At 52.8% G+C, this 25900-nt stretch overlaps 2 protein-coding genes across 6 annotated transcripts in view; one reads left to right on the forward strand and one right to left on the reverse strand.

Moving 5' to 3' along the window:
- The first annotated feature begins 89 nt into the window (after nucleotides 1–89).
- On the forward strand, nucleotides 90–25303 carry TMEM43 (transmembrane protein 43). Of its 2 annotated transcripts, none has more exons than XM_060161061.1 (12): nucleotides 90–288; nucleotides 12163–12312; nucleotides 13082–13216; nucleotides 13800–13894; nucleotides 14664–14713; nucleotides 14968–15037; nucleotides 15778–15848; nucleotides 16838–16959; nucleotides 17223–17297; nucleotides 17785–17886; nucleotides 19248–19365; nucleotides 24464–25303. In XM_060161061.1, exons 1-12 carry the CDS (start codon nucleotides 277–279, stop codon nucleotides 24484–24486), a joined length of 1023 nt encoding a protein of 340 aa, XP_060017044.1. In that variant the 5' UTR covers nucleotides 90–276; the 3' UTR covers nucleotides 24487–25303. The 2 variants fall into 2 exon arrangements, with proteins under 2 accessions (XP_060017044.1, XP_060017043.1); XM_060161060.1 differs by lacking the exon at nucleotides 24464–25303 and adding an exon at nucleotides 22041–23999 and having other exon boundaries at nucleotides 91–288.
- The window catches only part of XPC (XPC complex subunit, DNA damage recognition and repair factor), a 33895-nt gene continuing 32977 nt past the window's right edge, over nucleotides 24983–25900 (reverse strand). For all 4 annotated transcript variants that reach the window (XM_060161055.1, XM_060161058.1, XM_060161056.1 and 1 more), the window contains one exon: nucleotides 24983–25630. In XM_060161055.1, coding sequence (XP_060017038.1) covers nucleotides 25421–25630 — 210 coding nt within the window. In that variant the 3' untranslated portion in view covers nucleotides 24983–25420. The remainder of the gene's footprint in view (nucleotides 25631–25900) is intronic.

Here is a 25900-nt window from a genome sequence, read left to right on the forward strand (position 1 = left end):
TGCAGTGCGCAGGCGCATCAGTGAGGTACGGGTAAGTTGCAACTTTTGGAGCGTGCACCCGACCCTGGACTACATTTCCCAGGAGGCGGCGCGACGCGGCGAGCGAGAGCCGAAAAGCTCGTGCCCGCGGGGCGGTAACTGGCGCGTCCCGGGCTCTGGAATTCGGTTGGTTGGTTGCCGCTCTCCGGTAGGCGAGAGGCCGCGGGACTCCGCGCTGCGGCCGTAAGCACCTCTCGGAGCTGAGCCGAGCGAGGCGGGCGGCGACCCAGCCGCGGCATGGCCGCGAACGTGAGTGTCTTCTGGTTCGCCGGCCACACCCAGGCCTCCCCGTGTCCCGGTCCCCTCTCCCCGCGGGCGGGCCGCGGCCCCCTGCCCGGTGAACCCCTTCCTCTCCCGTATCCGGGCCTTCTGGCAGCCGAGCCGTCTGTCCGTTTCTCCCAGCTCGGCCGGACTCCTTGGGGCGCGCGGTGGCGAGGACCGGGCCTCGGGACGTGTGGCTTCGGCTCCCCGCAGCTTCTCCTTTCGTTCCGAGTTCTCGCCTGGGTTCTCGGATTTCTCCCATGTAAGGACCTTGAGGGCTGGACTGGGCCGCAGAGAAGGCCAGTCCACTGGGGCGGTGGCGAAGCCGATCCGCGACGCACTGTCCGGGCGGGCGGTGAGCTCCCCGCCCCAGGGGGGTATGTAAACCCCGGCTGATGCTGCTGCAAAGGGGCGTGGGCTGGTTTGGGAGCGGAGGAGTTAGGACGACGGGGAGAAGGGGGCATTTCCCTACGGCCGGGCCGTCTGCCTCCTAGCATGGATTTGGTTGCAGACGCCCTGGCCGAAGGTGGTGCCCCTGGAACGGCTGCTGGCTGCTTTTTCCTGCAGCCAGCCGTATTTCAGGAATCTTTCTATTTAAGCCCAACATTCATTCAACAAACAGAGGGGCACCTCCCGTCAGGGTGCAGGGCATGGGAGGAGCTGGTGATTCACACTCGCCTTCTCTCTGAAAGTGTGTGTGGAGCCAGCTCACAGCCCTGCCAGCCCAGGCACTCCCTCCCTCCTGCTGTGGTGGAGTGTCCAGCCACTCTCCCCTGGTCTGTTACCTGCTCTTTTCAGGCCCCTCCTCTGTCCCCAAGCGCCCTCTCTGCCTCCCACACCCCCTGAGAAGCCAGGGCTGTGTCTCCCACAGCCTGGATTAGAGTTGTCTGGGAGTCCGAGAAACCTTAAATGGCGCACCTAGAGGTGGTCCGTGAGACGCAGGGTCCGCTGCCGGGAGAGACCCAAGCTGGCAGGACACGGGCCTGCCCCCATACCGCCACCACCATATCTTACAGATGAGGAACTTCCCCGGCAGGGGAAGGCACTTGCCCAGGGTCTCACAGCCAGTTTGGCAGGTCGTGGGAAGGTGTGGGGCAGGTTTTGGAGTCAGGCTGACCTGGGGGAAAATGCAGATTTTTCCTCAGTAGCTGTGTGGCCTTAATCTCTTGGGATTTTTGTTTCCTCATGGGAGCAGTTACTGTGAAGTTTAAGGGAGACTGTGTTTAGCATAGTGTCTGGGGCATAGTAGGTACTTAATACGTAAAAAAGAAAACAGTTTGTCTTCAGTTTTGGTGGGCAGAGACCTTGGATACATTGGGTCCTGACCTTTGCCAAAGAATGTAGATGAATTAGGGTTCCCTCTGCTGCCAAACCTTTGTTGATTCACCCAGCAGTGGGGTGCACATTTACAGGGGCCACGAGGCCCCGTGAGGAAGAAAGATCTGAAGATGATGGGGCGGAGCAAGGAGGCCACAGGATTATTAATCACTGTAAAATCTGTCCAGTGATGGAGTTACTGTTACCATCTCCACTTTATAAATGAGTAAACAGGATCAGAGAGGTAGAGCAGCTTACTCAGTGTTACACAGCAAGTGATTTTCAGGGCCTGTATGTCGACCCTTGTTCCTACCACCCACTGCTCATTGATTCGAAGCTTGGAGTAGGGGAGTGGGCAGGGAGGAAATCTCCACGAACATCCATGTTTACTGGGCATTTGGTCCAGAATGTGGGCTGGGTGTGTCAAGCCACTCTGCACGCTTGCCAGCCTGAGGGGCACCTTCTTCTCCTAAGGCCATCTTTGAGCCCCTTATGTTGATGTTGGCTCCTAGCTGTGTGCTGAGGGGAGGCCCAGGAGGAAGCCAGGCCTTCCAGCCATCGACTTGGGGACTGCACTGGCTGTAGCGGGACTGGCTTCTTTTCCTGTCTTGCCTGCCTGCCTGCAGCGAGCTCCCAAGGAGTGAGGAACGCAGTCCAGAGCAGAGTGGTAGGAGAGTGGCCTCCAGTCTGCCCATATTTGAATCCTAAGTTCATCTCTTAGAGGCTATGTGATCTGGACTGGTGGTATAACTGCTGAGCCTCTGTGTTCCTGCCTGCGAAATGGGGTCGTGATAGCACCCCCTTCCTTGGGCTTGTCCGTGTCTGGCCTGTGATAGACTGGAGTGTTTGCCATTGTCATCATGATGATGGTTGATGGTCACCTACCTGCCTGCAGCAAATTGCTCCACTAATGTTTCCAAATGGCCTGGAAAGTCAAGACCATTTCTGAACGCAATGGACATCTGGGCCCTGGCAGGCCTGGGCTGGTGGCATTCAGCGACAGTCAGAGAACATGGCACCAGCTTCGTTTAAGCAGAGACTGCCTTGATTCTCCTCTGACTCCCCAGTGCCAGGATGGGCTAGCTTACCCTGCATGCTCATCCGGGAACCGCTTACATCTTTGTGGCTTTTGTCAGCTCAGCCCGGCCCAGCCTTGGTATCAGTGATAGAGAAAGCTGACTGCATTCCCACCAGCCAGCTCCGGCATGGGGCTCCCTGTGCCCTGGGCACTGAGCATCCAATAATTATGTCCTCTGGTTCTTACCACAACCCTATGTACTGGATTATTAGCCCCATTTTACCCATGAGGAAGTGCCGGGCACAGCGGGGTTCAGTCGCTTGCCCAAGGTCTCATAGCTGCTGTGTAGCAGAGCCTGCATTCAAACCCAGCCTTCTGGCTCCAGAGTCCTGCTTCGGATGATGACGCTCTGGGTCAGCAGCGGACACGCTGAACTGTGCTTTGTTACTGGCTGGACAATCCTGACCCACTGACTCTGGAGTTTGCAGCCTACCATGACCCACCTAGAGCCGCCTAGCTGCCCTCCTCTCCTCCCCATGCCCTCCACAACCCAGCCAGAGCAGAGAGGCCGCTGTTCCCCCTGCTAGGGATGCCCTCACCCCAGGGTCCGCCTCCGAGAGCCCACTCAAAATGCCCCCTCCTTCAGGGGGCCTGCTTTGACCCTCCCAGCTGGAAGGGGTCACTCCTTTAACACTGGCTCTGCGCCTCTCACCAGGCACTCAGCAAGGCCTGGCACTGTTTGTCACCCTGACTCAATGGCCCTAAAGCCTCTCACCCCTACATTCTTACCCCTGTGAGGCCTGGCACTGCCGTAAGGAAACTCAGCCACTATTCGTTGAACTGAATTAGAAATATATCTCTAATAACCTGTTTGTAAAACAATTTGCTAATTTCTTAAAAAACATGCATCTTCCCTATGATCCATCAGTTCCACTCCTAGGTATGTACCTAATGCCCAGGGGAAATGAAAACACATGTTTTCCTGAAGACTCTGACAAAAATTCAATTAACAGTCAAGAGGAAAAAAAGTTAATTCTGTTGGAGCCAAACAGGATTATAACCCGGGAGATAGACTCTCAGAAGCTCTTGAGAACTGTTCCACATGTTAGAAGTCAAAGGCACACACCGCAATGAGAAGCCCATGCACTGCAACGAAGAGTAGCCCCCACTCGCCGCAACTAGAGAAAGCCCGCACGTCGCAATGAAGACCCATCGCAGCCAAAAAAAAAAAAAAAAAAAGTCAACCTCCTCCCAAGGCTGTGTATACTGACTGAAGTCTCAAGAGCCATCCCCAGTCCACTCCACTTTCCACCCCCGCCATTTTATCCCATTATCCTGTAGTATGTTCTTCGTTGCACTTATCATTATATAAATGTATCTTACATATTTAAAAAAAAAAGAAGTCAAAGGCACAGTCGTGTACATTTTCAAATCAAAGGATCAAACATCAAAATGACATACTGATATTTTCTATGAAGTTCATCAAAGACACATTGTCCAGTAGGCACGTACAAAGGAGCAGTAAATCACCATGACTGCCTGCAGAGCTGGGAAAGAACGCTATTCTTTTGAGAAGTTGCATTGCTTGCATCAGAAGAAAGGGAAAAAAATAATCTTTACTGTCGAGCAGGTGCTTATGTCTTTGAGAAGGTCTGGTCAGTGTAATGCAGATGCAGACTGCACGTTAGGGAGGGAGAGAAGAGGCCCAAATGCACACAGAGAGAATTTTAGGCTTAAATTTTCATGTCCTGCCTTAAAATATAAATTTCATTTCATCTTTTTCCCCCTTTTGATCATTAATCTTTTGGTAGAATACATTAGGTGATCAAATATTTGATCCCTCGATGGGGTTGGTGGTTGCTTACCTGCCCTGCATCCTCTCCCTTGATGACAGATCTTAATAGCCTGGTTCTTTCTTTCCTTTTAGGGGGTTAGGCTAGTAAACTGCTTGGCAAGGACTGATGGTCAATTGTCCAATAGGACTTATGCCAGTTTTACCCTGCATATGCGTTGTGCATACCTATTATCTTATATAGAACTACAGGTATGATCAATAGTGTCAAATCGTTAGACATCGTTATTTTAGTTGGAGTTCTTTTTTTTTTTTTTTTTGGCTGTGTTGGGTCTTCGTTGCTGCGCGCGGGCTTTCTCTAGTTGCGGCGAGTGGGGGCTACTCTTTGTTGCGGTGGGCGGGCTTCACATTGTGGTGGCTTCTCATTGCGGAGCACGGGCTCTAGGCGTGCGGGCTTCAGTAGTTGCAGCACGCAGGCTCAGCAGTTGTGGCGCATGGGCTTAGTTGCTCCTTGGCATGTGGGATCTTCCCAGACCAGGGATTGAACCTGTGTCCCCTGCATTGGCAGGCGGATTCTCAACCACTGCGCCACCAGGGAAGTCCCTGGAGTTTTGAATATACAAGAGGCACAAGAGATTATTACTCTGTAAATGAAATCAATAAAGCCAACGACAATAACAAAGTCACAAGCAGAGCTTTAAGCCATGAATCCACAGAGTTGAGCCATTTCCCTGAGATTTCACCTGGACTAGGAAGGGGATCCTTCAGTACGGAAATTGTACTTGGTATGTGAGCTGTTAAATGAGTTGTATTAGAGGACTCATCCTATATGGAAACGCAGCATTTAGTCTGGGTTATAGCACAAGCTTCTCCTTGCAAGGTGGTGTTAAAAATCAAGAGCTATTCAATTTTGCAACATCACTTTCCCATCGTAGAAACTTCAGAATTGAGTAAATTAATCCTATAGAGTAAACAAACATAGAGGTGTATGCTGATGGGGAAACAGTTTATAGATTATACGTTTTCTAAGGCAGCACTGTTATCTAATACTACATGAGCTAAGGAACTTAGGGATGTCTGTTGGGCTGCAGTGCTGCTTGCAGTCTCTTTGGCTGTTTGACCAATGGTGCCTGATAGATTTCTGAGCATATCTCTGTTTACATATATTCCTGCCCTAGGACTCAAGATTCCCAAAAGACTTTGCCACCAGATATCTTGATATCCTGCTAACATGGATCTCTTGACTGTCATGGAGAGAGAAAGGAGGTTCATCTGCCTCATTGTATAGACAGTGGGGTAACATAATGCCCAACAAACAAAAAGCCTTTTACCTGCCAGCTGTTAAGACATTTATGTGCCCATCCTTGGGTAGATGTGTCAGTTCCAATACCATATAAGAAGATAAAACCTAGGGATGCAAGTGTTCCCTCCCAGAGAGCTCTCATGGATAGCCACATCGATTGGAAGTTTTGCTAACACGGTATTAAACCATGGTCGTTCTTGCAGGCTTTCCAAAAGCTGTCTGTATGGTATTTGACATGGGGGAGTTGTGGGCACAAGTTCCTTGTGCTTTTCTCTTCAAGACATTTGTAAGTTAAGTAAGAGATGGAGCTCGGGGCGGGGCGGGGCTGGGGTGTGGGTACTAGCGTAAGTTGTGTCTGGTCCCTAAGGACTGAGGGTAGTGTAGTGTCAGACAAGGCATGGACACATTAGCACATTAGAAAATTTGAACCTGAAAGGTTAGGCCAGAGGGAGGTTGATCTAAGTAAGTGGTAACATTGGGAACATCTGAAAAGTCAATGACAGGAGTTATGAGGGCCTGTGTCGGCCTTGTATTGTCTGAAGAGTTGGATGACAGATCCAGCGATCGGTTAAATTTGCCTCCGGTAGCTATACTTTGCAACAGCTGTACTAAGGAATTTTCCTTCCATCTTAAACCCTGGGGCAAAAGCATAGCTAGAAGTAAAACAGTAGCTGTCAGTTTTGACAGACATTTGGTAAATAGTACAATTGAACGGGTAGGATGGGTCTTGCAGGCCTGGTCTGGACTCTTGGGGCAGTTGTCTGCTGCTGTTGTCCCCTCATCCTAGCTTGGTGGTACTTGTCTTAGTTGAAACAGGGTGTTAGAAACGGGTCGAAGTCCATTTAGGTGGAGGGGCCTTTTTAAAATGAGAGACGTGAATCCATGAATTAATGTCTTTCGGTTTGGCTGAGCATGGATTAGTTAACAATAACAGATAAGGTTCTTACCCTTGTGGCTGCAAAGAATCATTTATTTGATGTCCTTTCCAATAAACAAAATCAGTAGGTTATAATCCATGATCTGTAGGGTTTTCTGGGAGCTCGCTGTAAAAAGAGTTAGTTACCGATTGTTTTCTAAGTGCCTCAGTGAGACCCTGACAATAATGTAATGTTTCCCTCGAACCACCGTGGAGGCAAGTTTCCAAGAATACTGTTTTCCCCAGAAACCGTTTTCTCAGGCGCACAGTGAGTTAAAGGGGGTGCGTGCTGGAGTGATGGCAGTTGTGCTCCAGACACTAGGTGGTTTTTTTCCAATCAGGTCTAAACCATATATCTGTGGTGGGATCAGAATTCCCTTTTTTGTGGCCATATTTGTTTCTCTTCTTTAGTGGCAATTTCTTGAGCCTGTAGAAGGAAATCTTTTACTGGGTTAGCAGGGTTAACTGAGAGCAGTGGCCGTTCTGGAGGCTGGATAGGATGAGTGTTTAAAGCTGCCTCATGGGCGGGAGCGTCACCGAGCTGATTTCCTCTAGTTTACATACTGTCAGATTTGGAATGCCTGGCGTAGGTGAAAACTGAAAATTATTGAAAATTACGGTTTCAATAATTGCTAACCGTATTGGCAGTCGTATAACAACAACTCTGCAACCTGTTTTCCATTTTTTTATTAGGTTGTCCTGAAGAGCTTAAAAACCTCATTGTTTCCATAACATTCCAAAGTCATGTGTCACTCCAGAGGCATGGTGACTGTCAGTATAAATATGTATTAACTGGTCTTTAGCTAGAGTTAAGGCAGTTAATTCAGCTTGTGCTGACTTTGTTCCTGGTAAGTAAAAGTTTTCATTATGTCTACTGTGGGCGTTACTGCATATCCAGCTTGGTAATGTCCTAATGCCGTGCTCATCCCTTAAGTAGGACCATCTATAAATTAAATTAGATCAGCATTACCGATATGGGCTTCCTGGAAGCAAGAAGATAATTGGTTAACAAAACGCAGTCATGGTTGTTTTCTTCCTGTGGTGCTGGAAGCAGAGTTGCAGGGTTAAGGTTATTACATGGAACCAAGGTAGCATAAAGCAACGATACTTCATAGGAAGCTAGCTGGCTTATAGAATAGTGCTGAGGGTGGTGAGAGTTTAGAAGAAACTCACCCGAGTGTGGGACATAAATAGTTAAAGGAGACCCCATTACTATTTCTTCAGTGGCTTTATGTGAGAGCCGTGGCTGAAATAGCCCTCGTACAAGGAGGAGGTCCTTTTGCTACCGAGTCTAATTTAATTTGGGAGCATAACAGCAAGTCATCTACAAACATTTTTGTAAAAGCATCAGTTATTGTATAGGCATAACTGTGTATAAATGACAAAAGACTTAAAAGCATGGTTAAAGACCTGATTACAGTGTAGTTATCAAGGAAATTTGGCTATTTCTGTGGCATACAACATTTTAAGATACTGTAAATCATGACTGACAACATACCAGGACATTTCAAATTTTAGGAACTTCATATAGTTTCTAGAATGTTTATAGTAATATATTTAGCCATATAATATAACCTAACAAGATTTATCATTACTCATTTGACAATGTTTCCCATGTAATTTAACATACCAAATGAGCCTAATTAGTTTAAATATTTCTCTTTGAGCTGTTTAGGGGCCTTCTGAAGCTTCCCAAAGGTAGCTGGAGGCCAAAAGAACATTTAGAATTTGATTTGAGGAAGTTTGTGAACGATATCAAGAGGTTTTAAATGTTTGGCTAAGTAGAATCATAAGTCACTGTGAAACAATATTTATTCACTTAACCAAAGTGCTAGTAAAAGATTTCAAAAGCAAATACAGAAAGTTACAGAAGATTACTTAAGAGGTAAAGAAACTTTACAGTCTGTTATCAAAAGCAGATCAATATTTCAAGAGAACTTTGTCTTCTTAACAGAAAAAAACAAACTCTAGTTTTCACCATTTCACCTTTAATATTAAATTTCATTCATTTAATTAAATTCAGTCTGATCTTAGTAAGTCCTGGCCATGCATAAAACTCTTTTCTCAGGGTTCCCTTTTTAAAATTAGTTTTTAGAAAGGTATGCCACTTTATAGTTGTCTTCCAACAAAGCACAGAATATATTTACTAATAGTCTCAAACATGTTTAATCTCTCTGTAATAAGAGATCAAAGTAGGTAAACATAGACTTCTTTAGCAATTAATGTTTCAGTATTTCTTATTAAGAAAATGATCTAGACATTCAGTGAATTCCATCATTTGACTTAATTTAGCAGAACGCTGAAGTTTCAAGTCACCAAAAATCTGGAGAAACTGTTTTTAGGCAGACATACCATAAAACAAAATTATTCTTAAAGAGTTCACCCCAAAACTTATTTATTACTTATGAAAATATTATCATACCAAGTTAATTTTCTTGTTGACAAATTTTATAACAGAGATAACATGAGCTTATTAACTTTCAGTAAACCTAGGTACAGTTAAAGTATTACACTTAACGTTTGACTCTAAAGACATGTCTATTAATTAAACCATCAATTCTGACTCATTTTCATTCATTAAAGATTAAGCCTAGATTATGTGATCCTTTAAAAATTCGGGCTAGTGTAATTACATTTAGAAATATTTGATTTGTATGCATTTACTTTTAAGTCAGTTAAGTAAACCTCTTTTACCAATTAATGTTGATAATACCATTTGGAGTTAGAGACGGATCGTACATACATGCAGACATGCACATATCCAGCCAGACACGGACAGAAGTCTCCTGGTTTTCCTGCTTGAGTTTCACAACGGCCTCCTCTTTGCACACACTGTGCGCCCCCCCACCCCCGCGCCCCCCGTTTTTTTCCCCAGTTTTAGAGTCTATTAAGCCAAGGTTGTAGACTCAGGCGATGTGGGCTGTGTTTACATTTCAGGGACATGAGAAGAGTTGTAACTTCAGGCTTTCTCCTAGGAATACTTTTGTTCTCTCAGGGTCAGAGTTTTGAAAAGATGTTTTATCAAGCCAGCTTTCTCTACAGTGTTGGAATGTTAGAAGAGCTCCATCCTGGCCATTTAAGAGTTAAGATAAGTGTTTGCAAAAGCATCGGTTTCTTCATGAAGCCAGCCAGAGTGGCTGCCCATCGGGGGTTGTTTGGCCTTTGAGCACGGTTTCCCATTATTAATTTGGCAGCCCAATTCAGATAGGATCCGAACAACTTTCTGAGGGCGGTGTGATGGATCGAATGTGTGTCTGTCTCCCTAAGGGCTTCCCCTTGGGTCAGCTTGACTCTCATGCGTCTTGGCTTCTCCCTCCGACAGTCTGAAACCACCGTGGATGCTCAGAGCGCAGGGTGATCAGCCTTTATGATGCGAACCTGGCGAGCAGAACTTACTCAGTGGTTGTGGTGGGACTCCCTGGGCGACCGATGCGTGTTAAGAGACTTGATCCTCAGACACTTCCCCCAGGTTCTCAGTCGCCTGAGAACGGCTGGTGGCTGGAAGGAGCAAGTGTCCCTTTACTTCGGAGCTGAACATGCTCAGTCTCTCATTTCACTAGCAGTTTGTTCAGACCGTATATACATAATCTTTCCAATTTAAGTCAGTTTTTAAAAGAGACCAGTGAACCCCGTTCACTCCAAAGCTCCTCCGAGGTCCCTGCCTAGGATATGTTCCAGTACCCCCTTAGGACTCCAAGTCCCAAGAAAAACAGCTCAAGTAAAACTCAGGATGTCATTTAAAGCAGTGCTGTCCAGGTACCAGGAGAACCCACCAAAGTGCCTGAGGAATACGGAGGAGTGGGGCTCCAAGGGCCTATGCTGGTACCAAGCACCCGTTTGGGGTGGACTCCAGGTGTCCTCTGCTGTCTGTCTCTGATATCCCGCCATCTACGCCAAGCAAATGTCCACGAAAATTCAACTAACAATCAAGTGACAAAGAAAAAAGGGCATTTTATTTGAGCCAAACAGGATTATGCCCCAGGAGTTCTGAGACCCAGACTCTCAGAAGCTCTGAGAACTGTTTCGCCTGCTAGAGGTCGAAGGCATAGTCATGTACATTTTTGGGACAAAGGATCGTAAATGAAAATGACATACTGATCTACATAAAGTTCACCAAGGATACATCGTCCAAGTGGTACGTGTACAAAGCGAGCAGCAAGTCATCATGACCCCCTGCAGGGCTGGGAAAGAACGCTGTTGTTTTAAGAAGTTACATTGCTAGCATCAGAAGAAAGGGAAAAAAAATGGGCTTTATGGTCGAGCAGGCGCTCCTGTCTTTGAGAAGGTCTGGTGAGTGTAATGCAGATGCAGACTGCATGTTAGGGAGGGAGAGAAGAGGCCCAAGTGGACACAGAATTTTATGTTTAAATTTTCGTGTCCTGCCTTAAAATATAAACGTTATTTCACCAACTTGTACATGAGTGTTCACAGAAGCATTGTTCATAATAGCTAGGAACTGGAAACAACCAGGGTATCCATCTACTGGTGAGTGAATCAACAGAAGTGATATGCTCGTGGGTAGAATTCTACTTGGCCATAAAAAGAAACAAATTACTGATACCGTGACATAGATGACCCTCAAAAGCGTTACGCTGAGTTAAAGAATCTGGACAGAAGGAGTTGATGCTGTGTGGTGATTCCATTCATACCAGGTTCTAGAAGATGCAAAACTAATCCGTAGTGATACGGATTCAAATCGTTGTTACCTCTGGGCGGTGGGGAGAGGGAGTAGTGTCAGGAAAGGGGCACAAGGAGCCTTCTGGGTGATAGACATGTTCTGTGTCTTGACACATGGGGTATGCACTTGTCAAAACCAAACACTTGGAATGTGCATTTTTTTTTTTTTTTTTTTTTTTTTTGCGGTACGCGGGCCTCTCACTGCCGTGGCCTCTCCCGTTGCGGAGCGCAGGCTCCGGACGCACAGGCTCCGCTGCCATGGCTCACGGGCCCAGCTGCTCCGCGGCATGTGGGATCTTCCCGGACTGGGGCACGAACCCGTGTCCCCTGCATCGGCAGGTGGACTCTCAACCTCTGTGCCACCAGGGAAGCCTGGTCTGTGCATTTTTAACATACAGAATTAAAACTCAATAAAAACAGTATAAATAGGACTTCCTGGTGGCCCAGTGGTTAAGAATCTACCTGCCAATGTAGGGGACACGGGTTCGAGCCCTGGTCCAGGAAGATCCCACATGCCGTGGAGCAACTAAGCCGGTGCGCCACAACTAGTGAGCCTGTGCTCTACAGCCCGCAAGCCACAACTACTGAGACCACGAGCCACAACTACTGAAGCCCGCGCGCCTAGAGCCCATGCTCCGCAACAAGAGAAGCCACTGCAATGAGAAGCCTGCGCACCACAACAAAGAGTAGCCCCCACTTGCCACAACTAGAGAAAGCCCGCACACAGTAATGAAGACCCAACGCAGCCAAAAAAAAAAAAAGTATAAATAAATAGCAAAATTCAATTTATTTTTTGAAAACCAATTTTCTTTCTTTTTTTTTTTTATGTCTTTTTTCAGTATTCCAGTACGAGTAACAGGAAAGAACATGTCAGAATTACAACCAAGTCCCAGCCAGGCTTCCTGGAGCGGCTGAGTGAGACCTCGGGTGGAATGTTTGTGGGGCTCATGACCTTCCTGCTCTCCTTCTACTTAATTTTTACCAATGAGGTACGATGTTCGGAGTCCCTCTGTGCAGATTGAGGGTCCCTGCAGTATCAGGGAGCAAAGGCTGTGAATTCGGAGGCTGGATATGGTAATAAGGGTCTAGATTTTATGGGGGCAGGAGCTGAATTAATCAGAGTTCTTTCTTTTGTGACCCACCTCACGGCTGATGTAAGCAGGAGGGGGAATGGATCTGTTCGCACACCTGCAATCCTGGGTAGCATCAGTTTCAGGCACGGTTGCATCCAGGCGTTCATGCTGGGTCACTAGGAATCTCCATTTCTCCATCTCTTGCCCATTTTTCTCTGTTGTGGATGTTTCTTTGGCAGGCTCTTCCTTTGTGGTGGCAAAGGTGGCCCCGTAACTCCAGGGTCACATCCAAGCAGCTTAGCAACCCCAGGGAAAAGAGGAACCATCTCTTTCTAAATCAGTTTAGCAAAAGTCGCAGGGAGATCCCTCAGTGGCCTCAGTCCTCTCTCTGAACCGCTGTCTGTGGCCAGTGGACACAGGATGTGATTGCCGAGGCCTGGGTCACATGATTTGAACAGGTGTGCGATCGCCCCAAGTGAAGCAGGAGGGAAGGGGCGGAGAAGGCAGAGGAAAATGGGGGAGGGGTGCAGGGCAGAAGAAGCAGCAGCTCTTCCTGGCACGGGCGGTGCTGAGATGGGTGCCGGGTGGCCTTCCTGGGAGAGCGCACGTCCTGGGTTCCTCTTGCCCAAGGCAGAGGGCACAGCTGTGTCCAGTGGTTGAAATCCTCACTCCCCGCTGTGCACAGGGCCGCACAGTGAAGACGGCGACCTTGCTGGCTGAGGGACTCTCGCTGGTGGTGACCCCCGACAGCATCCACAGTGTGGCTCCGGAGAATGAGGGGAGGCTGGTGCACATCCCTGGGGCCCTGCGGACGTCTAAGGTAGGCTTGGCGGTGGTTGCTGACCCGCGGAGGCCGGGACACATCGCAGGATATTGTCTGATGGAGGATTTGAAAGCGTGGGCCTTGGAGACGGGGACACTTGGTGTGACTCCCGCTGTATCTCTCAGCAGCCGTGTGGACCCATCTTTCCTGAGTCTCAGTGTCTTCCTCTGTCAAATGGGGAGAATAATTATAACAGACCAGGGCCCGGTTCTGAAGATTGGGTGGGATTCAGTAGCTACCCTCCCGGCACAGTCTCTGGCCCGAAGGAAGAGCCTCACAAAGAGGCGCTTTAACAGTGATGATGGATTTGCGTGTCTGGTGCCAGGTCTTCTGTCTGAACACCCGACACGCTGCGTGGGTACCGCGCACTTGGGCCGAGCAGCCTGAGCTGTGCACGCGGCTCGTGTCACAGTCTTGCAGGTTCAGCACTCGGGACGGGCAGCTTCCCTCGTCTCCCCATGCGAGCAGCCGCGGAGTTCTCTGTGCTGTTCTGCCCTCTGGACCTGTTCCTCCTCCAGCCCGGCTTCCCCCGAGCTGGCCATTCTTGTCCTTTATTTTTCTTGTTTGATTCTATCTGAAGCTCTTGTCTGATCCAAACTACGGGGTCTACCTCCCGGCTGTGAAGCTGCGGCGGCACGTGGAGATGTACCAATGGGTGGAAACCGAGGAGTCCAGGTGAGGGGCCGGCGGGTGAAGAGTTGGCTGGGGCTGAAGGAGGCGTGGGGATTAGGGTGACCTGCAGGTGGCGCTCACTTTGACACTTCGGAAATTTAAAATATAAAATCTTCCCATCAGAGAAATGTCGAGTTATCCCCCAATTACTGGCTGATGGTCTTGTTTGGAGGGGGCAGGAATCTCCTGCAGAGGGGCTAGGAGGAGAAAGCGGGCTTGGTTAGCTCCCTTCCGGGGAAGTTGTCTAGGGCTGCCCCAGCTTAGGCTCAGACGGACCTGTGCCAAGTTGTGTCCCATCTTCTCTTCCATGGGGGGCGGGGGCGTCCTGGGTCATGTGCTATCGGATCTAACAGGAGCCCCAGGCAGGCTCTCATCGACCACACATACTAAGAGTGAGGGTGGAGAGGGGACTCGGGGAGCCCAGGTGGCTCAGTTTGGGGCAGGGCAGCCTCAGGGGCCTCCACAGGGCTGTCGCAGAGCAGAGGGTGCAGGCAGATCGCTGAGCCCACAGGGCAGGGCTGGGACACAAGCTAGGGGAGGCCGGTTTCAGCTCAGGATGAGAAAGCTCTTTTCTCTAGTGAGCGCCTTTGAGGCCTGGAGCTGCCTGTTTGCCAGGGAGCACCCTATTTCTGGGCTGGTGTGGACCAAGCCTGCTCCATCTGGGGAGTCTGACCTGGGAGCCCCGAGGTTGCTTCCAGCCGGAGATGCTTAGAGATGGGGATGCCGCGGGAGTGATGGGCTGACTGTGGTGCTGCCTGTGCTTTCCCTGCAGGGAATACACCGAGGACGGGCAGGTGAAGACAGAGAGGAGGTACTCCTACAGTGAGTACCGGGCCCCGGGCCTGCGGGCGGACAGAGCACCTCCCTGCACACCTGTGGGCTCTGTCCTCACCAAACATCAGGCTCCTTCGGTGCTGGTCCTCAGAGCCCTGCTCTCCCATCCATCCAGCGAGGCTCCAGTAGCCGCCCCTTTGGCTCCCGAGTGGTCACAGGCTTGGATAAGAGGACGTGCGGCCAGTGGGCCTCAAACCTGAGGTTTACCATGGTTTCTGCATTTTTCCCTCTGCCTGAAACAGACACTGAATGGAGATCGGAAATCGTCAACAGCAGAAACTTTGACCGAGAGATTGGCCACAAAAACCCCAGGTGAGAGCTAGGTCCCCAGGCCTGAGCGTAGCCTTGTCGGCCACTAGCAGGTGCCCAGCCTCAGCCTCCTCATCTGAGTAATGGGATTGAGTTGCTTCTGTCTCATGAGCTGATGAAAATGTGGGACAGGTTTCGAGGCCAGGTCCTGTGCTGGGCACCAGGAACAGAGGTGAGACCTGACACCCCTGGCCCCAGGCGACCTCCCCTCAAACAGGTCACGGGTGTAAGGCTGGACTGAGTGCCTGGAGGGGTCACCAGCGGTTGGCGTGGGTGGGAGGACAGTCAGAAGGGGCTTCCAGGAGGCAGCAGCGTTTGACCCGGCCCGGCGGGGGTTCCGGCAGAGGAAGGTTAGCTCAGGGGCAGGATGGGGGTGGCGAGACAGGCGTGACACTGGGCTGGGCCAGGGAGGGCCTTGAATGTGCACAGTAGGGTTTGGGTGTTAGCCCGGCTGGGAAGGGTCAGGAGGGTGTGAAGTCCGTGGAAGGGCCATCTGAAGGCTGGGGGACAGGATGGGACATGCTGGTAGGGGTCCAGGCAAGAGGGTAGGAAGCTCTGGGGGACAGGAGGCCGGAGGAGCCTGCTCCTCCCGGGCAGAGGCAGAGGGGGAAAGACCAGACTGTGGGGCTGGGCTGGACGTGCAGGAGCCCTCTGGGTTGGGACACTGCCCAGCACAACCCACAGGGACCCAAGCAGCACCTGCCCAGCGCCCTCCTTCACCAGAAGCTCCCCCTCTCCCACAGTGCGATGGCCGTGGAGTCATTCACCGCAACAGCCCCCTTCGTCCAAATCGGCAGGTTTTTCCTCTCGGCGGGTGAGTCTCAGGCCCCTTTAGGTGAGCCAGCATCGACCCGGGTCCCTGCACTTTCACCTGGCCGCTTCCCAGGAGCCGGGGCCCTAGCACTCAGCCCTCAGATGCTTAAAGGGGTCCCCTGCTGTCCTGGGCATGGGGTCAGCCGGAGCTTTTCCAGCATCGTACTCTGGGCCGAGGCCAGAGGGCAGGTGTGTCCCCAGGAGGTGGGGAACCATGTAGAAGCCCTCCTGAAACCCATACCAGGGAGCAGCTGCTAGGTGCTGCGTCCTTATCGGGCTGACGAGGCAGAGCTGAGAGCCCTTGCTTGGCAGCCCTGGAGCCGGCAGCGCAGAGAAGGCCCCAGGACTCCACTTCTGAGCCCCACTGGCACCCAGCCCTGTGCCCGGGGTCGTCCGGTTCATCACAGGCCCCGAAGGGACTCTAAAGAGAGGCTTGCAAGGGACAGGGTGGCACCACTGGCCGCAGAAACTCCTGGGGCTCTGTCCCTGGGTCTCAGTCCCTGGGCCTGACCCAGGAAGCAGGGAGAGAAGACACTTAGGTGGCAGATAGCCAGGGGGACGGGGGAGAGACTGTGTGAGCCGGGGCCTGGCTTGTCTGCTGTCTGCTCTGGCGCTCAGCTGGTGCCGGCCATGCCAGCCAGCCCCAGCCTCGTGCTGTTGCTGCAGCAGGGAAGCCAGGCCTGGACACAGATGACCAGACCCAAGGTGGAGTGGCTGCCAGGCTAAGGCCCTTGCGGAGCTGATGGGGAAGAGGGGACAGGGAAGGCTTCCTGGAGGAGCTGAAGAATGAAGGGGGCTGGCACTGCGGAAGAACGGGGTCGGAGGGGGACTCCGGGTGGGAGACGGCGTGTGTGGACGCCCAGGGGGTGAGCCAGGAGGTGGCTGCATGGCTGGGCTTGTGAGGGTGCTTGGAAAGGCCGTCAGGCCGAGGGTCTGCAGCCAGGAGCTGCAGTGGACTCAGCACTGTTTCTAACTGCCCGCCTCTCTCAGGCCTCATCGACAAAGTGGACAACTTTAAGCCACTGAGTCTGTCCAAGCTGGAGGACCCACACGTGGACATCATTCGCCGGGGGGACTATTTCTACCACAGTGAAAACCCCAAGTACCCCGAGGTACCCAGCGGGCTTGGGCGCTCAGATGGCAGAGGTCAGGGCCCCAGAGTCCTGCCCCCGACAGCGCGTGGGACTCAGAGCGCAGCTACAGACTCTGGTCCGGTTCCGGTGAATCACAGCTACACTCGGCCAGGGAAATTGGAGGGGAGAGACTTTCCGGGTGATGGGGCCACCTGGGAAAGGGCAGAGGTCATGGGAGTGGGGCACGCCGTGGGCCCAGCTGACAGCTCCCACCTCCCTCACTTGCTTCTCTTCCACCCCAGGTCGGAGACCTGCGCGTCTCATTTTCCTACGCAGGGCTGAGCGGCGATGACCCCAACCTGGGCCCAGCTCACGTGGTAATCAGCTCCCCGGGCCGACTCAGGGGGGCCTTCCTGGGCGCAGATGCTGGGGCCCAAGCAAAGGCTATGGGCGCCCCCCCCCCCACCGTGTGCACATGTGCCCTGTGCACGTCCATGGGCCCCAGGCTGAGGGCGCGGTGCTGGGGGTCTCGCAGCTGGGCCCGATGAGGTTCTTTCAATCACGTGCAGTCCCTCTGCCCCCAACCCCGGCTTCTGCTCTGTAGAGACTCGGTCCCACGTTCCTGACCCTGTCACCCCGGCCCCAGCCCCTGCTCAGCCCTGAAACGCACTTCTGCCCGGGGTCCTCCCTGGAGCTTCGGACGGAGCAGCAAAACGGGAGCCACCGTTCCCTGGGCCGACGTGGAGGCGGAGGCTCGGGGTGGCGTGGGTGTTCCCGCTCGCTGCCTCGTTGGCACATGGTGAGGAGGGGAGCTGGGCCCGCGAGTGGTTGCCCCGCAGCTCTAAGCCTGAATTCTCTGACCAGGTCACCGTGATTGCCCGGCAGCGGGGCGACCAGCTGGTCCCGTACTCCACCAAGTCCGGGGACACCTTGCTGCTTCTGCACCACGGGGACATCTCAGCAGAGGTGAGTGGCCACTGTGCACCTGTGCTCTGCCCTCCAGTGGCATGTCACAGACTGCCACCACAGAGGCAGACCCAGGCCCCGAGGCCAGAGAAAGCTGTAGAAGGGGTTAGGTCTCCCTGTGTGTGCAGCCCACGTCCCCGAAGTGGGGAGCAGTGGGCAGGGCCCCTGCAGCCTGGTGTGAGGGGCAGACGCTGAGCTCACAGACATGGAGACAGCAACCTCCTGTGGCAGTGGGCAGCAGGGGATGTTTTTGCTGAGTCCCAAGTGAAGAGAAGGGGCCAGCCAGTCGCGCTAGCAGGCCAGGGCCCTCCTTGTCGGGGCCAGGACGCCGGGTGGCCCTACCCAGGGAGGGGCGGGCAGAGGCCCGTGAAGGCTGTGTGAGCTGGGGTGAAGGGGTTGAGCTACGTGGCCCCAGGACCAGGCGAGTGAGGGCGGGCGCCTCCAGAGAGACCAGGGCACCCACCCCATCCGTAAAACGGGGTCACGCCTCACCCAAGCCCCGAGGAGAAGGGGTGCAAAGACGTGCCATTAGTTCAGTGCCTGCCTTAGAAGTTAGCCTCTCCTGTCCAGGCAGGAGATCCTTCTCTGTAGCAGAAAATGCGCTTGTATGTTGTTGATGAGCACAGCGTGTCCGTGGAGAGCTGTCCTAAACCTGCCCTCTCAACCCATAAGGGTTTGGAAGGTTAAGGTAGTGGGCAGGCGGCAGGGCTTAGCTGTGACCTTTTGACCCGCTTATTGGGCCTTCAGCTGTCGTCCCCTCCCTTCGGCCCCCAGTCCAGGAGGCGCTGGGCTGTGCCTTCTTCTTGAGCTTGGGACGAGGGTGTGGTCAGGCTGCGGCCCAGTAGCCAGTTACCAACCTCAAGGCAGGGCTGGCCCCTCCCAGCCTGGTGACTGTGAGTCACCTTTTCTCAGGCAGCTTTCAGGGCCCCAGGGAGTTTCTAGAATTAGGAGGCCCAGCCCAGGCCTCTGTCCCGGGGCTCCAGCCTCCCGCAGGTGGGGCCCCGGTCTCAGAGCTGCCCCTCAGAGAGGAGTGCTGGGGCTCGTGGCCTGATGCCGCGTGAGGACAGATGACCCCTGGAAGGCGCTGCTGCGGCAGGAGGGTCAGGTTTATTCGGTGAGACGGTGGGCTGGTGGCTCTTGGAGGAGGCGGGCTGTGATCTGAGGGCCCAAGCCTGCCTGCTCTGTGCTGCCAGGTGGGCGAGGCACGTAGGCCTGGGTAGTGCCCTTTCCTCCCTCTGGTCTGTCCAGAAACGCAGTGGCTTCTGGGTCAGCCCGGGCCCCTCGGCTCTGGCCCTGCCGACTGGGTGGGCTGGTGACCCCCGGAGCTGAGACGTGACGGCCCCTCCCCGCTTGTCCTCCAGGAGGTGTTTCGTCGGGAACAGAAGAGCAACTCCATGAAGACGTGGGGCCTGCGGGCGGCCGGCTGGGTAGCCATGTTTGTGGGCCTCAACCTCATGACGCGGATCCTCTACACTCTGGGTAGGTGGGGAGAGACAGGGCCTCCTTGGCTTCTCCCGCCGCCGCTCTCCCTTCCAGCCTGGTGGGGGGCACTCAGCCCATCCTGTGCTCCCAAGGCTTTGGGACGAGACGAGAGAGGGGAAGCAGGATGTGGGTCAGGATGCTTCCACTGTAAGACCGGGCGGATGCTGACCCCCGAGGCTGCGGGTTTCCCCGCTCCGTCCACCCGCCCATCCCCTGAGCCCTTCACCCCTTCACCCCTTCATCGCACAACCAAATAGCCGTGCTGAGGAGGCTGGCCGGCCTATGCCAGGCCTGAACAGAGCTCTGGATTCCTTTCCTGGCCTGGCTTCGGTTTCCTCACACCTAATTTGCAGAGTTCTGTGAAATGTTTGGCAAATAGGAAACACTCAGGAACTGTTATGCTTCACCCCGACCCCAAATCCTGGGCTAGACTTGGCACGGCCGCTGGCAAGTCTGGAGCGCAAGGGAGAGCGTGCCGGGCTGCCCAGGGCCCGGGGTTGGCCCGCTTGAGCTCCAGAGCTGCCCAAGCAGCCCAGCCTGGCTCAGGAGGACCAAGTGCCTGGGGTGACTGAGTGCTGGGCCTTGGCCGCTCTCCGGGAGGATGGGGCTTTTCGGGGGACGCCCTGTCCAGTGAGATGGTTCTGTCCACTGTCTCTGGGCCCGGAAACCCGTCCCCCACTTACCCTCTCTATCTGGGGAGAGTCTGGCTGCAGTACACGCAGACTGTCAGATCATTTTATAGCTGGGAAAACTGAGGTGAAGGGAAAGGAAGGCTGCTTCCCTTGGACAGCTGAACTGTGCTCAGAAAGGCAACCGCGTCTTGGGCACAATCGCTAAGTCCATCGTGGCTGTGACCTTGGACAGGCTGTTTTCCTCTCAGAGCCCAGTTCCACCATCAAGTTTGTCTCATAGGGCCCTCCTTTGACTCTCCGACTGGTTCTCTCCACACTGGAAGGCTGATCCTCCAGAGTCAGAACAGACATGAGAGCACAGAGGGACAGTGCAGGGGAGGGATTCAGGAATCTGCAGCGCAGGGCGCCCGTTCACACCTCCACTCCTGTGATGAGCACTTTCCGAGTGCCTGCTGTGCGGAGGACGCTGCTCTGGGCCCCGGAGGCCACGCAGCCAACAGTACGGACTCACTGTCCTCTCTGGGCTTAGCACAGAGACTAAGACCTGAGGCTCTGCACTCAGACAGTCTTTTTTTTTTTTTTTTAAATTTATTTTTGGCTGCGTTGGGTCTTCGTTGCTGTGCACAGGCTTTCTCTAGTTGCTGCAGGCGGGGGCTACTCTTCACTGCAATGCATGGGCTTCTCATTGTGGTGTTTTCTCTTGTTGCAGAGCACAGGCTCTAGGTGCACAGGCTTCAGTAGTTGTGGCACGCGAGCTCAGTAGTTGTGGCTCACGGACTCTAGAGCGCAGGCTCAGTAGTTGTGGTGCATGGGCTTAGTTGCTCCGCGGCATGTGGGATCTTCCCGGACCAGGGCTCGAACCCTTGTCCCCTGCATTGGCAGGCGGATTCTTAACCGCTGCGCCACCAGGGAAGTCCCACTCAGACAGTCTTAAGTTTAAATCCTGGTTATGCCACCTTCTAGCTGTAAGTTTAACTCCCAGGCCTCAGTGATCTTGTGGGTGAACTGAGGTTGAGAGCAGTACCGGCCTATGCTGCGGAGCAACTAAGCCCGTGCGCCACAACTACTGAGCCTGCGCTCTAGAGCCCATGTGCCACAGCTGCTGAGCCTGCGTGCCACAACTGTTGAAGCCTGTGTGCCTAGAGCCTGTGCTCCGCAACAAGAGCAGCCACCACAGTGAGAAGCCCGCGAAGCCCGCGCACTGCAACGAAGAGTAGCCCCCGCTTGCCGCAACTAGAGAAAAACTGTGCGCGGCAACGAAGGCCCAACGCAGCTAAAAATTAATTAATTAAAAAAAAAAAAAGATCAGTACCGGCCTTACAGGGTGGGCGTGGTGTGGTGCAACACATGGTCCCATGGTCAGTGCTCAAATGTGACGTGTGCTTGTGGGGGCCCTGCCGTTGTGGCAGACACCCAGGCCGGCCGTGCAGACCCAGCGGCACCAGGCCCCTGGCCCATGGGAACTGAGTGCAGATCCCCCCAGTGGATGATGGCTATGGAACGCCTGCCTGCAGAGGCCAGGAGGCCAAGGACGGCTAATTCCACAAGGGGTGACGGATCCGAGACTGTATCACGTTGGGCGGTAGACTGCAGGGTCCTCGAGGTGGGCGGCTGGGGCCTGTTGAGTCCCCTCAGCCCCTCCATGGAGCTGGGTGCACAGGTAACTGGTAACGGCTTGGGTGACCGAATAGGTCCCTCCAGGAAGGGCTGAGGGGCCCAAATAAGCCCCCCAGGGGGTTTGGCCCAGCCTGCTTTGTGAGGGGCAGCAGCCAGGTGCTTGCCACCATCCCCGGAGAGTCTCCGTTCTGCCCTCAGCGCACAAGGTCTCAGAGCACGACCACGCGCCCTCCCTGGGGCTGGGACGGGCTGCAGTCAGGAGCAGGGCTCCTCCTCGTGTGACCTCCCAGCTCCCTCAGGCCACATGCCCCGCCACCACTTCCTCTTCCTCCCCACCTGGTCCAGAGACAGTGGCTGGCGGGGCGGGGAGAACAGCAGAGCACGGGGGCCTGGGAAGCCTCACTACCTCTCTCTTCCCCACAGTGGACTGGTTCCCCATCTTCCGAGACCTGGTCAACATTGGCCTGAAGGCCTTTGCCTTATGCGTGGCCACCTCGCTGACCTTGCTGACCGTGGCCGCTGGCTGGCTTTTCCACCGGCCCCTGTGGGCGCTTGTCATCAGCTGCCTGGCCCTGGTGCCCATCATCATTGCTCGGACACGGGTACCGGCCAAAAAGCTGGAGTGAGCCGGGGCTCCGGCACCCACTGGACACTGCCTGTGCCTCGGGACCCAGGTCATCCCCTCCCCCAAACCCACGTCGGTCTTGGATTCCGCACGCGCCCCACTCAGGTGGCAGCCTTGGCAGTGTGCATGGGTGTCGGGTTGGCGTCCATCACTTAGCACTTCGCACCCCTTCTTGCCAGCGGGCAGCTTTGGTGGCAGGAGGCGGCTCCTGTCTGGCAGCGTGACACGCGCCCTCCTGCTTGTTTCCTTTCCTTCTCTTGGGGCCGTGCGGCCACTTGCGTGTTTCACTTAGCTGATGTCTGCCGCGGTGGTGACACTCAGACCTGGGGACGGTGTCAGGCTCCACCACAGCCACCGCCGTGCCCGCCTCCCAGGACAGGGCAGCAGGGGCACCACAAACCCACTCTGCGCATGGAGCTTGATTCGGTACTTAAGAGAACCGGGGGGTGTGGTGATGAGGAAGGTGGACGTTTGTTGGGCTTTGCACGCACATTACCATTTGGCAGAATCTTTGTGGCGTGTAGGACCCCCACAGGCCTGGTTGTTTCTTGCCACTTCATTTCTCTGCACATAGCTCCCCGACCTGCCCTAAGAGGGGGCAGTTTCAAGTCAGATCTAGAAAACAAACACCTCTGGAATGATTTACGTCTCAGACTGTTACAGAAAAAAACCCTTTCATCTGTCAGTTGAAGGTAGTTCAGAGCACAGAAAGTTCAGTGGGGCTGTTACTTACCTGGTTGAGAAAGTTACCTGTCGGTGTTCTGGGTCCCTGAGAAGCTTTTCAAAGCTTCAGGTGCTTTGAAACCAGTGTTAGCAAAAGGCTCGTTTTCCCTCTGGGAGGAGATGGGCGTCTCTATCCGGGAGAGAAAGGCATTTCCTTCCATCCTCTGGCATCAAAACCCAGATTTTCTTGAAGATGATTTTGCGTTTTTAGTTAGTTATCCTAAGTGGGCTCCTTCGTGGTGACACCCCACCCACCAACCAAAATCAGGCGTCAGAGGCTGCAGATTGGAAAGCTCTCTGGCCTGGCTCTGTTCATCACAGGTGTGCTTTTGACATTAGCATCTGGGTCTGAAGTGGCTGCTTCTGGGTGATTTATGTGTTCAGTATCCACAGCTTTATTCCTAAATCATATCTACCCATGCTTATTTAATTCACAGAGTTTAAGTTTCCCAACTACTCTCAACACCCTTTGAAAGATCAAGTATGTTGTAACACTGATGTCTTAAAAGACTTGTGTGTCCTTTACCTTTTAACTATTTGGAAACTGTTGTGTTTTGCTGGGAGTGGCTGCTTTAGTGGAATAAGTATTTGGCAGCTGAATAGGGCTTAGAACTTCGGAAACTCAAGAGCTAATAACCTCTCTCGTTGTCCTGGGGCATTTGTGGTATAAACTGAGATTTTTCATGTTCAAAACAGCCAGCCCCAGCGATGAGTTATCTGGGTTTAAGGACTGAAATAGTGTTGTTCACTGTTGCTTGTTAAATGAACAGTTTCTTCGATCTCTCAACTCTTAAAGATGCTTTTAGAAAGCACAGTGACGAGATGATGGCTAAATACAAAATCCTTGATATTTGGTTTGTGTAATATTTTCCTGGCACAGATTTTAAATTACTGCCAATTTCAAGTGTTCTTAAATACCAAAATCATGTTAAGAAATATATCAGGCCTTTGGGAAATCATGACAAAACTTGTATTATCTTTGTATTTTTGATAAAAGTTCAAAATAAATTTCGAAATATCTTTTGATACAGGAACTCGCCATTATCCCTTTTTTTTTGCTTTCTGTCTGAAATTTCTGTCTGAAAGAATTCAGCCATAGAGTTTATTAAGAACCCTATGAATTTTTGGAACTTAGGTTCTAAATTGCTTTCAGTGGTTAAAATTGGTTTCAATTTTTGAGAAGGCACCTCAGTATCTCTAGCACTTAGAAACCTGCTCTGGTTTGTGTGGACTTACGCGGCTCCCACCTTTGCCGGTCTTCAGATCGTTCTCAGAGGTGGGAGGGAGCCGGCGGGACCCGGCACAAAAGGCATCCCGCATCTGCCGCTGACGAGCTGTGTGACGCTAGGCATGGCAGTGACCTGAGCCTCAGCTTCCTCATCTGTGACACGGGGACAGTGCCTCTCTATGGAGTGAGATAAAGCCCACGAGCGCCTGAAGAAGTGGGCGGCCGCGAAGTGTCCGCCCTGCAATTTGAACTTCTTTCCCCTTGTTACAGGATTTGAAGCAGGTGAGTGGTAACTTTCCAAAACCTGAGGTTTCACTCCATTTCCAAGATGCATCCTAGGAGCTGCCATCTGCCTGAAGAACTAGTTATTCCTGCAGAGACGGGGCAGTGCTCTTGACTCAACTCCCAGAAAACACGGTGCTCACTTCCAGGAGGGTGAGAGCCAGCTCTGGTGCACACAGTGCCAGACCAGGCGGTTTCCATGGCAACCCCCATGTGTTTCACAACAGGAGCCTGCCTGCCAGTTCTTGCTGCATGAGTCACACCCCAAGTATTTTGCTTGTTTCCCTTGGATAAAACTGACTCAAAATTTTAATGGCTCCTGTCAAAGATTAAATCATATCTCCTGGATTAAACATAGAAATAAAAAAATTCCATGTGTGTAATGGTAAGTTCCCAGCCTGTGGGAAAACAAGATCTGATCTTTAATGTAGTCACGACCTGTATACAGTCACTGTCATCCAAGTGTTCTTATCTGATGTAAAATCTGAAAGAAAACGCAGTCACGTCTTTCTAGAGAAATGCTTTATTTTTTTCCTCAAAATGTTATAAAAGTTATTTCTCCTAAATATCTACAGTGCATAAGGCTTTATAAATGTATCCAGTAATGAATAAATCTCGTTTAACACTGATCCACTCTTCCTGACATTTCTCTAATTCTCATCGTTTGTCCTTTCCTTTCCTGACTTTAGCTCTTTGTTCTAGTCTTCTGCCACCACGAAGTGTTACCTGGGAATGTAGGTCCAGCCATGTCACCCTGAGACGGCCTGCGCTGACCTGCTCTCCCCCCACAGCGTCAGGCGGCTTCAGGGACCTGACTGAGGGCAACGAGGGGCCTGCAGAGAAGGGGCCCGAGTCTGCAACAGAACGCGTGTCAGACGCAGGAGGGATCTATCCGGGAGCAAGGTCTGGGGCACGGCTGAGCCACCGAGGAGGTGACCACTCACATCACAGCTTCTCAAACGGGAACAGGTGGGAAGCTGCCTCCTTCTCCTCCCTCCTGCTCTTCCGGGGGCACTTCCGCTTCTCCTCTACCTCTCGGTTTTGGGGCCAGGAGGCTGCCAGGATCCTGGCCACTTCCGCTGGAGAGCTGGTCCCCTCCTCCTCGTCTGAAGAGAGTCCTCCTCCTGCGTCTGCGTGGGGAGTGGCTTCCTCACTCTGGGGGGGACAGTGGAGGAAGCCCCGTCAAGAGGCAGTGACGCCCCAGCAGCGCTGAGCCGTGACCCGGAGGACAGGGCTCAGCCCAGCAGGTCCCAGAGCGCTTGCTGTGCACACAGGGCTAGGGCCACAAAACTGCCCTTGGGGAGCTACGAGCAATCCAGGAGGTAACTGCGTTTTCTTCCTCGTTTCTAAACAGAACAAGTGCACGAATGCACAGCATCAGCGCTCAGTGCCCGCTGCTGCGAGGACGGGCTGGGGAGGGAAGGG

Source organism: Lagenorhynchus albirostris, chromosome 10 (genome assembly GCF_949774975.1).
Source record: "Lagenorhynchus albirostris chromosome 10, mLagAlb1.1, whole genome shotgun sequence".
Classification (NCBI taxonomy): Eukaryota; Metazoa; Chordata; class Mammalia; order Artiodactyla; family Delphinidae; genus Lagenorhynchus; species Lagenorhynchus albirostris.

Coding starts and splice junctions, on each gene's coding strand:
- TMEM43 (XM_060161060.1), top strand. Junction 16,960..17,222: donor AAAACCCCAAGTACCCCGAG/GTACCCAGCGGG, acceptor CTTCCACCCCAG/GTCGGAGACCTGCGCGTCTC. Junction 17,298..17,784: donor ACCTGGGCCCAGCTCACGTG/GTAATCAGCTCC, acceptor TTCTCTGACCAG/GTCACCGTGATTGCCCGGCA.